Source organism: Mixophyes fleayi, chromosome 2 (genome assembly GCF_038048845.1).
Source record: "Mixophyes fleayi isolate aMixFle1 chromosome 2, aMixFle1.hap1, whole genome shotgun sequence".
Classification (NCBI taxonomy): domain Eukaryota; kingdom Metazoa; phylum Chordata; class Amphibia; order Anura; family Limnodynastidae; genus Mixophyes; species Mixophyes fleayi.
The window spans coordinates 82,961,079-82,975,672 of NC_134403.1; the positions used below are offsets into that span (position 1 = coordinate 82,961,079).

Consider the following 14,594-nt stretch of genomic DNA (forward strand, 5'->3'; position numbering starts at 1 on the left):
AAAGAGCAGTTTTGCCTCATAACAGGGCAGCAAAAGAATATGAAGGTAGAAGCGTCTTTTAATATGCGGTTTGGCCAACTCCTTCATTAGGGTTATGTTTAATACAAATCTACAAATGCATTATTTACACGTAACGTACACAGAGCCACAATAAAAAAAATAAAAAAGGCTTGTTGCCCGTTGTCAAACAGAACATTTACTAAATGGAACTAGGAGCAGTAAAATTACAAAGAACACAGTTTATATGTAGCCTCCCTCTCTGTGAAAGGTCAGTTTTATCATCACACAGCTGTTTGATTACACAAAGCAAAAGGATGCAGTGAATAATCAGTCCACAAAAGTCAAGCAATAACAAAGGAAACCCTATAACACAAAGGAAAAAGTTATTGACTACTATGTACATTACTACAGACTCTAAAAAATCCTGTAACTGCCTGGCTTTCTAAGTGCACAAACAAAAAGATATTTTAACGAGATACAGGAACGTCAATAAAAAAATGCAGCGTTGGATTCCATGGCCGTGGCTGCTACAGTTTGGGGAATGTCACACAGGTGATTTATGCGACACTTTAAAACACACACCTTTTATTAATTAATTATAAGGTGGGTGAATTTTCACGGCAACTTCGTTTTTGTGGTGAAAGCAGCTAGTTCACAGAGGTGTGCTTGTGTGTCGCCAGTCTAAGGAAAGGTTATTCCGCACCGCATTTGACGGACTACATGCTGCCAGCAAAATGTACGAAATTTTGAAGGAAAATGTGAATGAATGAGGTGAAAATGTCATTCACCTCTAATTACACTAGGCCAGCGTGTAAAAAAGTATTAAATGCAGTGAAACACATGGACAGAAAATGTAAAAAGCAAATATCGCCATTGGGGCAAATTGGGCACCATATCCACTAAGTTGTCATCTATTCTAAAATTCCCACACACAAACTTTGCATGTGCAACTCATGTAACCACGTAGAATGTTCAAATCGGTGCAGCGCGATTTCACCAATCTCCAAATTGATGCATGAGAGCACTTAAAAAGAAAAGAAATACAAGACATCTAAATCGGGGTTTTCTTTTTATTGATTTTTTTAAACAAATCTATATTAATGGTCAAAAACAAAAAAACAACAGGATCTGAGTACAGTGGTACATGAAATAAAGTGCACAAATAAGAGAAACCTCCACTAGGCAGAGAGAACAGTATTAAGAGTCAATGTAGGCATTAAAATAGAATGACCAGGGGTTTCCCCGAGATTTAAATACATAAAAAGGGAGCAAAGGTTGACAGACAGGGCCGGAGTCCAAAAGAAGGAGCGAAAAAGAGAAAGAAAAAAAAAAGAGTAGAGTAGAGAGAAAAGAAGAAAGGAGGGAGAGAGAGGCCAGCGTCGCAGAAACGGACGTGTGAGTGGAGCGTGGTGTGTAAGCCAAGTAAAGGGGGAGAACTATTGAAAGTAGGACAACCTAATGTACCATACCTTGTTGAAGGTTTTAGAGCAGTTGATTATAATGCTAGTCATGAATTCCATCAGGTAGACATGCCAAATCCTGGTAGTCACGGTCGGAAGAGAGGGGGGAACGGTGTGCTTCCTATCTGAGGTAATTTGGCAGCTGGCAGCAGATATAATGTGGCAGGTCAGTTTATTCCGGTGTTTAGTAGCCAAAGAGAAACCCAGAGGCACGAGGAAAAATTTAGGCTCCAGTGAAAGGTTAATTTGAATAATGGCCTCCATCAAGGACTTCCCACCAAAAAAAGGGTTAACTTTGGGCAATTCCACCATATATGAAGAAACAAGCCTACGCCAGAGCATAAATGTCAACATCTGTCAAATGAGTCAGGCAACATCTTATGGAGATGTGTGGGGACATAGTACCAGCGAAACAGGAGTCTCTATACATTTTCTTTTATCTGAAAACAAATTGAGCTAGAGTCAGCATTTTCACGAATTTCGGTCGAGTCCTCTTCGTCAAGAGGGTCGCCTAGGTCACGCTCCCACGCTACTTCACTATTTATTCCGAACTGACCTCCCTTACCAGCCCTCCCTACGAGTCTCATGAAGATAAGACCAGGCGTTGATTCTCAGAGCTGGCACAATGCCTCAATGGTGGTAAGGTGCTGAGATGTGAGACGGGATTTAACAGCAAAATGAAGATTGCGGATTTGCAGATGCTAGGGGAAACCCCCCCCCCCCAAAAAAAAAAACTGTACAGGCAGTACAAATGCAGCTTGGATGTCAGCGAATTGGCGAAAAGGTGCTGCAAGTGATGATATCATTTAGCCACTGGATATCTCGAAGTGCCAGAGTCAGAACGCAGAGGGTAGCAATCCTGGAGGGAACTCCGGAGAGTTGAAAAAAGGTACTATGGGGGAGGGTTGCGAAGAGAAACCGTATAATCTGGAAGTTGAGTCCCAGACAGCCAGGGAGTGGGAGACCATGGGGTGAGTCAGAACCTTTTCAGGTCGATGCACCCTTGGGAGCCAGAGGAGGGAAGCAGGGGAAAGTAGAAAGACCTTCAGCTTAAGAGATACCAAAGCCCTAAAGGACGTAGGACCGTTCCACCGGACACATTGAGCAAGCTGGGCCGAAAGATAGTATCATTTGAAGTTTGGGATACAGAGACCTCCACCCCAGGAGGATCTCTGAAGCAGTTGGAGCCATATGCGTGGAAGTCTGCCAAAATAAATTTGGATCTTTCATATTCGAGGACTTTGAAGACATAGGGAGGTATATTTGGATAGGGAGGGTCTGAGAAAGATATTGAGACCGTGAGAGTATGTTCATTTTAACTGTGTTAATACTGCCTATCCATAAAATTAATTGGCGGGACCATGTGGTTAGGTCTGACTTTATTCGGGTATAGGGTGTGGGGGAAATTGGCATGAAAAAGTTGAAGAAAGTGTTTAGTCAGGTAGATACCTAAGTATTTAATTTTCTATAGATACCAGGTGAATGGTAATGTGCGAGTTAAATTTAATTTATCAGTTTGTGGGATGTAGAAGTCTAAAGTTTCCATTTTGTTTGGGTTTATCTTGTAGCCCGAGAAATGTCCGTATGTGTCTAGTTCGGAAAGGAGGGTAGGAAGAGAGATGACAGAGTGGGGTATGCTCATGAAAACATCATCTGCGTATAAGGCAAACTAATTCTTCGTAGATCCATCCTTGATGAGTGCTGTTTGCAACTGTAAAAGGATTGGAGATAAGGCCATTAATCATGACAGTGGCGGAGAGGGACCGGTAGAGAGCTAAAACGTGCATCAAAAACATACCAGAGAAGCCCATTGATGCAAGCACACCACGCATGAACAACCAGGAGATGAGGTTAAAACGCCTTTTCAGCAAACAAAGCCATTATTAAAGAGGGCAGTTTGCTGCCATGATTGGAGTGGATCAGATTGATGGTCCTACTAGTATAATCAGGGTCATGACTCACTGGTATAAACCCAACCTGATTCGGGTGAACCAAGGATGCTCCCTCAATGATTTGGTTGTAAAAGGTCGTCTGGTGTGGAGTGAGGACCATTGCAAACTTATAATACTGGGACGAAAAACCATCCAGACCTGGGGTCAAGGAGGGCTTGAGGGATTTTATAGCAACCTTTATTTCAACAGAGGCGATATCTGCATTTAAACAAGAAAGTTGGGGCTGGGTAAGATGAGGGAGAGGGGTGTTAGCTAAATACGACTCCGACAGAAGATCCTTATGGAGCCAGGGATCAGGAAGGTTATATAGAGAAGCATAAATGTCCCTGAATTCAATGACAATGGCGAGAGGGTCCTATGTCACAGAGTTAGTTTATTTTCTGTGAAGTTTGTCTATGAGCCCCTGGGCACGCTTCTGACGAAGCTTTCAGGCAAGTAAAAAGTCGCATTGTCATAGAAGCGCTGCTGAATTTTCTGTAAAAGGGAGACAAAAGGGTGTTAAGTTGACCCTTCAGGGAGTCGATATGTGACAGCAGAGAGGAATCAGGGACTTGCTTGTGTTGAGCTAGAAGGGCGGAAGGGCATTGCTCTAAGGAGGAGACTTCAAGGGCAGCCTTCTGTTTAGCTTATGAGACTGCGCTAATAGGCTGACCATGAATGGTGGTTTTGTGAGCTTCCCAGAGGACACCCAGCGTGACCTCCTGCAAGGTATTTTCCTGAAAATAATCAGAGATAGCCGTTTTTATCTAATCAGGGATTTCATTAAGAGATGCACCCATTTTCTTTCCATCACCTACAATGCTGCTCTTGTTTCTAGCCTTCCGTAACGCAACCTAGCACCTTAGGATAAGAGAATTGGTCAGACACACTAAAGGCCAAACAGCATCAGAAAAATACAGTATTTATGAATGTTGTGTTCATACAGAGCAGGAAATATCATACATTAGTTGTACTATTACACACACTTGATAACCATACTACTCACAGGTACAGATTAAAGTTACGTAAATACTTTCACACTCACTAAGGACCAGTCTTACCAGTTGGCTGCCTGCGTTGGTGGTAAATGTGCAGAGCTCCACCTTTATCCACCCTGGTCACCACCTGGTGCTCTGTACTGTTGAAACGATTGACACGGATGACGCTGGTTTTCTGCTGCACATTGGCATGATCGGTATTTGTAGCATACAAGTAATTCTCAAAAACAGTGAGGCCATACAAATGTTCTATCTGAGAGAAAAAAAAAAAACACAAACAAAAATGAATACTAAGCATGTTATAAATGAAACTTGGAAACTTGCTGCCATGATCTAATTACAGGAAGCATAGTAATCGTGCATTAAATGACACTATTGTTCTATGTATTTCAGTGTGCATGTCGGACCTAACAAGGTAAATGCTTCAGATTACAACTAGATGCTAATATTAGGACACTTACTGCACATCCAAATTGGCACTTTTAGTCCAAAAGATTAATGTCACATTTCTATGCAGTGTTTTCCTAGACATGGATAGATGGCTATCTGAGGTAGCAACTAAATGGTATCGCTTAAATAAAACTAAAAGATTAAAAAATTTAAAGCATATTCTATAAAAACAAATATTGCCACTTTAATTATTATTACATATACTAACCAGGCAAAAATCACTTTTAGGAAGGAATTTATTGGCCGCGAGATGTCTCCAGAACAGTCCGCGGAGACACTTTGCGTCAGAGTTTTCCTCGCATCCAAAAGAGATGCGGAAAAGTGGAGATTCTGCACTATATTGACCTGCGGCACATACAGCCAATTGACCCCCCCCCCCCCCCCACTCCACCCTTAGACTTTCAGTTGCCCTTACTGCCACACAAAATATTGCTGCCTGAAACAGCCTTCATTGCCCCATTATTCTACAGATTCAGTTTATAACTGAAATGCACATATTATAAAATAGTGTTATGAACTGTTTCATATATATTTACTTTTAAACTTTATAACATAGCTACATACTTATTTTTAGGATGTATTCCTATGTCTGTGTATGAGTAGAGAGGTGCTGTAAAGTTATTTTCTATGGTCACAACATCAGCGTAATTTAGAAACAGGCTGGGTGGGTTGGTATACAAATACAGTGCACTCATGAGATGGGGCGACTACTTCAAATTCAGCATATTAGTTTTTAGAAATAAAAAAAGATAATTCAACCAAAAACAAAACTGGTCCCCAAAACTGGACCACCACGGCTTCTCTCACTTGGGCACGTTTCAGCAGGAGCCAACACTATGCAGTGTCTCAACAGAACAGGGGAGGCTCCTCGCTCCTGCCAAGTCCATTAGGCATAACCAGGATATTTTGTACGTTAATGAGATGTGAAAAATAGTTCTACTATAGTTCCTATTAAAAAACGACTTACCCTTATTAATTAACATTGTGTGATTCAAAGCTGTATTTATACCACAGGATTGCATGTATTTCAAGAAATTACTTTACTCCAACATACTACAAAAAGAAAAGCATAAAACAAACCCCAGTACAATCAATAGTTGCCTTACCAGCAGCCCCTGAATGATGGTGTGGCGGTTCTTGCCTTCATAGTCCACCACTTCAATGTAGTCCAGGTATGCATCTGCCCAGTACACCAAACGGTTCACCAGATCCAAAGTAATCCCATGCGGGAAGACAATTTTACTCTCCACTAACTTGGTTCTGTCCTGGCCGTCCATGTCACATCTCTCCACTTTTGGAATCTGCCCATAATCCGTAAAAAATACCTTCCTGCAAAAAGTAAGTCCTCAGGTATTATTTTCATTTCTATCCAGTTATTTATTACTTTACATACAGCGGAGGCAACCATTTTGTGGGTTGCACCAATATTAATGAGAATGGCACTTCTCTCCCTAGGAACTAGTCACAGTGTCAAAAAGGCTCCATTGCCAGGGGCTGACTGGCAACTTTTAGGCCAGGGGGAAGGGCAGGACTTGGCTCAGCAGTCTATTAAGAACATTTTAAAGGAAACAAAAAAAAAATGCAGATAGCCCAGTGACCCAGACCAAGCTAGCCCACTATGGGACTGGCCCAGCCAGCCCCTGTACATTGTACCGAATACTGATTAAGCCTGAATAGAGTCTGCCTCCATCAGGCATAGAAGAGGACTATACTTTAAGAGACATTGTGTTTTTAAGAAGTCACTATGTGAACCAGATTTCTCAGCTGTAATTACTTGCCTATTAACCTAATTGAAATTCATTGCAGAATCACTAATATACTGTAAGTGAATAGTAATATATGATCCTAATGAGGGAGAAAATATGTCACACTCTAGCAAGGATCAAAATAGCTATCTCTATTTATCGATAGAGATATATATCTATATACACACACACACGCATATACACATATATACACACACTACAGTCGACAATGTGGCTGCAACTAAATTACCCTAAGTAAAAATTTATGTTAAAAGGTTTCCTATTCCACAAGTCAGGTTTAAAAAATAAATAAAAAATAAATAAATTATATTTTACCCCCAAAAGACACACATACATATTGTAATGTAAAACAAAGTCTAACATCGGGGTTTGGTTGCAGACCTCTAGAAATATTCTGGTCATAAAGCTGCTCAGCAGATCATATTAGGAGCTTTGAAGCACATCCAGCAACCTGCAAACAAACACCGATAAATGTTTGACTAGAATGAGGGGAGTATAATGTAGGGGGGGGAATAACAACTTTTAACCCAGATATTTTTTATTTTAATAAGATCAAAAGATCAAACACTAGAACATATGTTCCACTTAAATTCCACAATAGTTATTCTTTAAAAGAATAAAAGCCTAGACGGTAAATGTGTTTGATACTTCAGTAATTTTAGCAGTTATACATAGAATCCTTAATCCCAGAATATTGACATTTATATGAGCAGCTAATACACAGTTAGTTATTTCACATGAAAGTATGCAAGTCACACTTCATCTCTAAGGGTTAATGCACAGAGTGAGTGGAATTGGCCAATCGCTTTAAATTCATGTGTAAATAAAACATTCTCCCTCTGTGACAAAGAGGATCGCTCAATTCGATGAATATAAAAAAGGCTCTAATAATTGCAAAGAGGATGGGGAAAAAAGGTCACAAACTATGCTCAGTCAAGTGAAAAATATATCAGCATGACATGCAGAGCTGGCCTACTCCATCAGCCGTCAATTGCAGACCGTACCAACAGTCACGTCAGGGAAATAATAATGGCTTTCCTTAGTGATGGAAAAACGAAAAAGTCCAGGATTAGGTGAAACAAAAACAACCTGGAATTTATAAAGTACAGTTATACAGGCTCAGTATTAATCCAGTATAATGAATTGTACAGTAATTAGTCTTATCACTGATGTGTTCCCTACATATTAATTACTAAATATTTATCTAGCCCTAACTGCAGCCACTTTGCATATTTTAACTAACCAAAACCCAGTCAAAAATATACGAATATAAACATAACTATCTATAAAATATGACAATACACAAGAAACTGAAAAAATATAATCCATAAAAGGACATATTAATTCAGGATACCTGCACTTTGTTTTGTCTTCTACATGATATATTGAGTGATTAAAATCACTCCAGCAATTATATAAAGTTACAAAGACACAAAAATAAAACATTTTACTTATAAAACCACATTTTATTCTGAGCAAGAAAATGATACAAAACTAAGAATTGACAAGGCTGATAAAGATCTGATTTGGACAGTGGCGCACAGCAAAGGCCACGGAGTGCAAACATCAGGTCGAGGTTCACCAAACATGAGGGTGGTGGAACATTGACAAAGAGGGGGATGTTGTAAGCTATTCTATTTTCTCCCATTCTTGCCACTCGTGCAAGCTAAAGGGACCAGATGTTTATCATTAAGCAATACTGTAACATATCCAAAATTTCTGATTTTGGGAAGTGCTGGTGTTGTGACATTTCTTGTGAAAGACAAATAAATCACTGTGCTATGAGTAATTGAAGAAAACAAGAGGAAAATTACACTCTTTTTTAACAAATATTACAGTGTTTCCTTATTTCTGCAGACTACTCATTCAGCTGGGACACATTTTAGCCAGAGCTGCAAATCCACTTCCCAGACAATAGGCAGAAATAAACATTACCCTATAATAAACCCCCAAATAAATACTCATTGGAGGGCACAGTGCTTAGTAATCCTCTTTTGCAACCCGTGCACAATCTCACAGTATTTGTGTGGGTTTCGATTTTCTCCCAGTGTCAAACATTTTTTTTTATTTTTTTTTTAAATTTGCCAAATATTTCGGTAGATTGTGTGTGTGTGTGTGTGTGTGTGTGTTTGGGGGGGGGGGGGGCAGTGGTGAATCATTTGTTAGCACCAATGAGAAAGGAACAGTGAATGATTAATATATTCCTTGTGCAGTGCAATATGGTGGTGGTGCTACATAAAGATATTATAATAAATGTGGTATTTACAAAATCAGAAGAAACCTACAAAGTATCCAGACTTCTTTGTGGTGAGAGCAAATGATTTGGTAGTATAACTTGTTAACAGTTATAGGACTTTATATGCCCACAGTCACTACATAATATTCTGAAATCCAAACTAGTACCAGTTACATATAATACATGCAAGGCAATGTGTGAGAAGCAGAAAAATGAATTTGAGTGTCTAGAAAACACTTCTAGCAAGCTGGTTATTGAGTCGGCCATGTTCATGCTTGATGGTTGCATGTGTCTCCTTAAGGCATATTTGTAGTGCTCATACTTCCAGCAAACTTTTTAAAAGTGATTTTCAAATTTACAATACACAAAAAGGTCCTCCTAGATATTGACCCACTCTCCTCCTATAACACGTACCTTAGGTCAGCAACACTGACATCGCTAAGCAATGCCTTTTGTAGGTGTTGGCCAGGGTTCCTCTATACTATAAAGTCTTGAACGATTCATCCAGTGCATCTCGCAGCCATTCCGAAATCACTGCTTAGCTGTCTGGCAGGAGAGCGCACACAGTCACTGAAGAATATGTTTAGTGTAGAAGATGCGCATTAGGAAGGGCAAGAGAGGTACTGGGGTTTATCACCACTGACATGAGGCATTTTGTTTCTGACATTGTCTTTTCTTGCTGTATGAATGAGTGAAGAGATTGTGTAAGGTAAGGGTTTTGTGGCAATGTGCAAGTACTGACTTCCATTCAGTTGGGGCAAAAAAAATAAAAAATTGGTATCTTACATTTTTAATAAAATACACTGGTTGATAATATCACAATGGTACTAAAAACAATGACAGAGAAAAAAATGTGTTTTGAAGCAGTCAATGGGGAGAATTCAATTCCCAAAAACGGATATCACACATTTTCCTGCACACCTCTATGGGGTGCGATGTTACATCCCCAGAGTGCATTCACGAGCATTTTGGAAGGACTCCGCGGCACATGGAGGGGAATAGTGGACAGAAAAACGCACTAATTAAGATCATAATAAATTGCTTGTATATTTGTACACCTATATAGTGAAGAGCACTAATGACAAGTACATAAATCTATTGTGATTTGTGGTATTTGGGTGAGGGCAATGCTGCAGTACTGTTTACTTAGCTATATAGCAAATACAAGAGCTACTAATAATCACACAGTCAAAAAGAGCATCCACAAAGACCCCCTCACCCTCAGTACAATCCAGGAAAAATAAGTGTCCCAGAGGATGTAATCTTCTTTTATAAGGCTATAGAGATGCGACATTTGTTAGTGCATGGAAGAGAACAATGTCAGTCGGGATGCATCGTGATTCTCCAGTGGGCAATATTTAATCAGCTATTTGGAATGGATTCAGTAATTACTTTGACTGAATTTCGAAGAATCACTGTTGGCAATTTCTATTCATAAACTGATAGGAGCAATGTATTATTAACTGACAACTAAGGACCATGCATTGGGGTGCATCCAGCACACACAATTAAGTGTCTAAACGTATTTTATTTTACCACTTTTTTAAAAATTATTAAAAAATGTATTTTATGCCCCCATGTGTGGCTGGAGGGGAAAGCGATGGGGCAGCACAGAACGAGTGGTGGCTTGCGGTGGTACATAGCAATCAACGTACAGCAATGCATGGAACTAGGCAAGCTCAACCAGCGCTTTTATCTTTGGACATAAACCTAGAAAATTTTGACTCTCAAAAAGTTCAACAAGTTCATCTTTACCAAATACTAGGAAAATATCTTTCACTTTCCTTCAGGCAAGGTCTGATCATATGCAGCAACTCAGACCACAGTGCTCTTGGCTGCGGTTATTAACCACATTTAACTACTCAGCACAACCAGGTCAGCTAACAAAAAAAAACAAAAATTGCAGAGGACAAAAGGTCATTGTAAATTCAGAATTGCATAATCAAACTTAATTGCTCAATGTCACTGAAACAAAAGAAGAAAAACAAAACAAACAGCTAAAGCTCAGTATAGCAGAGATTTAAGACATTTCTGCAGCATTCAAGGGCAAAATATTTTGTATGTTGTCAGTATAGGAACGATCGCAGTTTAGTTGGGATAGTTACTACTTTTTGGAGATTATCTTTATAACCATTTAAAAAAAAAAAAGCAAAAAAAACCAACAACTTAGTGTCCCAGTCACCTACACGCAGCAGAAGCCGCTATGCCATGGGCTGACCAAACGGTTATGAGATTAGCGCATGCATCTGGTTTAACAAAAACCCAGTGAATTTATAATGTGTATTGTGTTAATGTTCGCTCTATCCACAAAACGACTGCAGCGACTCTGTATAGGCAATGTGTACACGTTAAGCCTGAAATATACAAGATCCTGCATTTCAAAACCTTCAGACAATACTGTTTGTGAACAATGAAAGCAGTGAGAACTAAAAATCAAGTTTAATTTAATAAACTATTGTCCCAATAACATACTTTTAAAGTACATTCACAAATGCAAACATTTTGTAGAACATCCATTTTAGCTAAACTACGATGACAAATTTATCAAGTTTATTTTACATATGGAAATAAAATTTTCGTGAGCTCAACACATTTTTAAGGACAGAGGTGCTTTTGTTTCCCCTCCCCAAGAGTCTTTTATGGTTTCACAATCTAGCACAAATTTTTTTAAAAAAAACTGGGGTGGGGGGGGTGGGGGGGGGGGGGGGGGGGGGTGACATCAAAAATCAAATGTTTAAATGGTAATTATTAATAAAAACTCAGCACCCAGACTCCCTCCTTCACACGTGTAAGGGGGGGGGGGCGCTTATAGTAATTCCACTTACACGTGGAATTAACAAAAATAAACAACTACTCAGAGCCTTATTTCATGTTGTAGCCCTCAATGGGATGTAGAGAACCAGAAGTACAACTACTGAACTCTGAAAAGTTAGGTGCCCACGTGCCACAACATTACATCTTCCTTTGTAAATGTGCTTCAAATAATTACAACAATGATACAACATTTTTTCAGAGAGACGACTAACATTAGATATAATAAACTAGGAAACACTTGTTTACCAATTGTCGCACGGTACTCATGCGCTAAGAATGCTACAATTCAAGCATCAAAGATGTAGGTCTTGCTAGAGGAAAGCTATTGTCAGGATTCAATGTAAAAGGGTGTGTGTAATAGAACTTCAAAATCATGCGGGAACATGCAGCTTTTATGTAACTGTTCAACTACAGAAATACAATGTTCAATTCTATTTTATGTAAACGGTTTTATTATTCTATTTTAATAGTTGCTCTCCTTTAAAAAGGAATCAAACCTATCATTTAGTTTTTCTTTGTATTTATTCCAGTGCAAGTCAAGCTTCTTCAGTATGGTGGGTTGAAAAAATGAATACTTGGCTTGAATGATATAGTGATAAAAGGATATTCTGGTGCAGTCAAGTATAACAAAAAGGAAAGGAGACGTGTGGTATGGAAAAAAATATACTGTCCAGTGATTCTAGCATATCATGTAATCCCTATGTCCAACATATTAAACGGTTCAATGCGCATTACATAAAGCCAAAATGCCCAGTGTACAAAATGCATCACCTACGCTATATATAGCTTAAGGTTTATTATCTACAATTCCATGCACATCACATACAGCGTATTAGTGCCACACATGTAGCCCCATGCTAGCCGTAACAACCTCTACTCCGTCACATCCAATCCCAAAAGAACAGAATAACCACCTCATGCCCACCACGCAATGCCTATATAGTGCCCACTAAAATGTTGTATGGCAGAAAATGGCACAGTAAATCACCCTCATACCAACCAGTGTCCCATGCCAACCCGACATCATTTCATAACAGACCTATGCCCTCCACGTTCACCCCCCCTTCTGTATATAATCTACTGCTTGCCGAACAGTCTTGTAACCACCAAACTGTCCATTGACCACCACATATAACTTTATGCCTGCATATAATAACCTTGTGCCCACAACATAATGGCTCATACCCCCCCTATACAATCATGGCCAAAAGTTTTGAGAATGACACAAGTATTGGTTTTCACAAAGTTTGCTGCCTCAGTGTTTTTAGACCTTTTTGTCAGATGTTGCATTGGTATACTGAAGTAAAATTACAAACATTTCATAAGTGTCAAAGGCATTTATTAACAATTACATTAAGGTTATGCAGAGTGTCAATATTTGCAGTGTTGACCCTTCTTTTTGAAGACCTCTGCAGTTCGTCCTGGCATGCTGTCAGTCAACTTCTGGGCCACATACTGACTGATGGCCACCCACTCTTGCCTAATCAATGCCTTTGTCAGAATTTGTGGGATTTTGTTTGTCCACCCGCCTCTTGAGGATTGACCACAAGTTCTCAATGGGATGAAGGTCTGGGGAGTTTCCTGGCCATGGACCCAAAATGTTGATGTTTTGATCCCAGAGCCACTTAGTTATCACTTTTGCCTTATGACAAGGTGCTCCATCATGCTGGAAAAGGCATTGTTCATCACCAAACTGTTCTTGGATGGTTGAGAGAAGTTGCTCTTGGAGGATGTTTTGGTACCATTCTTTATTCATGGCTGTGTTCTTAGGCAAAATAGTGAGTGAGCCCACTCCCTTGGCTGAGAAGCAACCCCATACATGAATGGTCTCAGGATGCTTAACTGTTGGCATGACACAGGACTGATGGTAGCGCTCAATTTTCCTTCTCTGGACAAGTGTTTTTCCAGATGCCCCAAACAATCTGAAAGGGGATTCATCAGAGAAAATGACTTTACCCCAGTCCACATAAGTCAATTCCTCTACCTTTTGCAGAATATCAGTCTGTCCCTGATGTTTTTCCTGGAGAGAAGTAGCTTCTTTGCTGGCCTTTCTGACATCAGACCATCCTCCAAAAGTCTTTGCCCTCACTGTGCATGCAGGTGCACTCACACTTTTGCCTGCTGCCATTTCTGAGCAAGCTCTGCACTGGTGGTGCCCCAATCCCGCAGCTGAATTAACTTTAGGAGACAGTCCTGGTGCTTGCTGGACGTTATTGGGTACCCTGAAGCCTTCTTCACAACTATTGAACATCTCTCCTTGAAGTTCTTGATGATCTGATAAATTGATGATTAAGGTGTAGTCTTAATAGCAGCAATATCCTTGTCTACGAAGTCCTTTTTGTGCAAAGCAATAATGTCTGCACATATTTCCTTGCAGCGAACCATGGTTAACAGAGGAAGAACAATGATTTCAAGCACCACCCTCCCTTTAAAGCTTCCAGTCTGTTATTCTAACTCAGTTAGCATGACAGTGATCTCCAGCCTTGAACTCAACACTCACCTGTGTTAACGAAAGAATCACTGACCTGATGTCACCTGGTCCTTTTGTGGCATGGCTAAAAATACAGTGCAAATGATGTTTTGGGGACAAAGTTCATTGTCATGGCAAAGAGGGACTTTAAACCTGATCACTCTTCATGACATTCTTGAGTATATGCAAATTGCCATCTTAAAAGGCAGCAGACTTTGTGAAAAATAAAATTTGTGTCATTCTCAAAACTTTTGACCATGACTGTATATACTAGACATGGACAATTCTGTCATAAAGTTCAATGCCAAGTAGAATAACTTGCTTACCCCCCATTCTCATAGTTAGTCAGTTTATACCCATTGAACAATAAACCACTACTCATAATATATAAATATTAACCCCCTTCCCAACCAAATTTCTCTACACCCATTTAGTCTTTTCTCAGCAGGATCTCCACTTCAGCTATAAT

At 39.6% G+C, this 14,594-nt stretch overlaps 1 protein-coding gene across 1 annotated transcript in view; it reads right to left on the reverse strand.

Annotated features, from left to right (window-relative positions):
• LRP1 (LDL receptor related protein 1) overlaps positions 1 to 14,594 on the reverse strand; it is a 255,697-nt gene that overhangs the window by 147,974 nt on the left and 93,129 nt on the right. Inside the window, exons 8-9 of the mRNA XM_075199407.1 lie at positions 5,946 to 6,168; positions 4,453 to 4,642 (exon numbers count right to left, since the gene is read on the reverse strand). Of these exons, the coding sequence (XP_075055508.1) occupies positions 4,453 to 4,642; positions 5,946 to 6,168 (413 nt within the window). The remainder of the gene's footprint in view (positions 1 to 4,452; positions 4,643 to 5,945; positions 6,169 to 14,594) is intronic.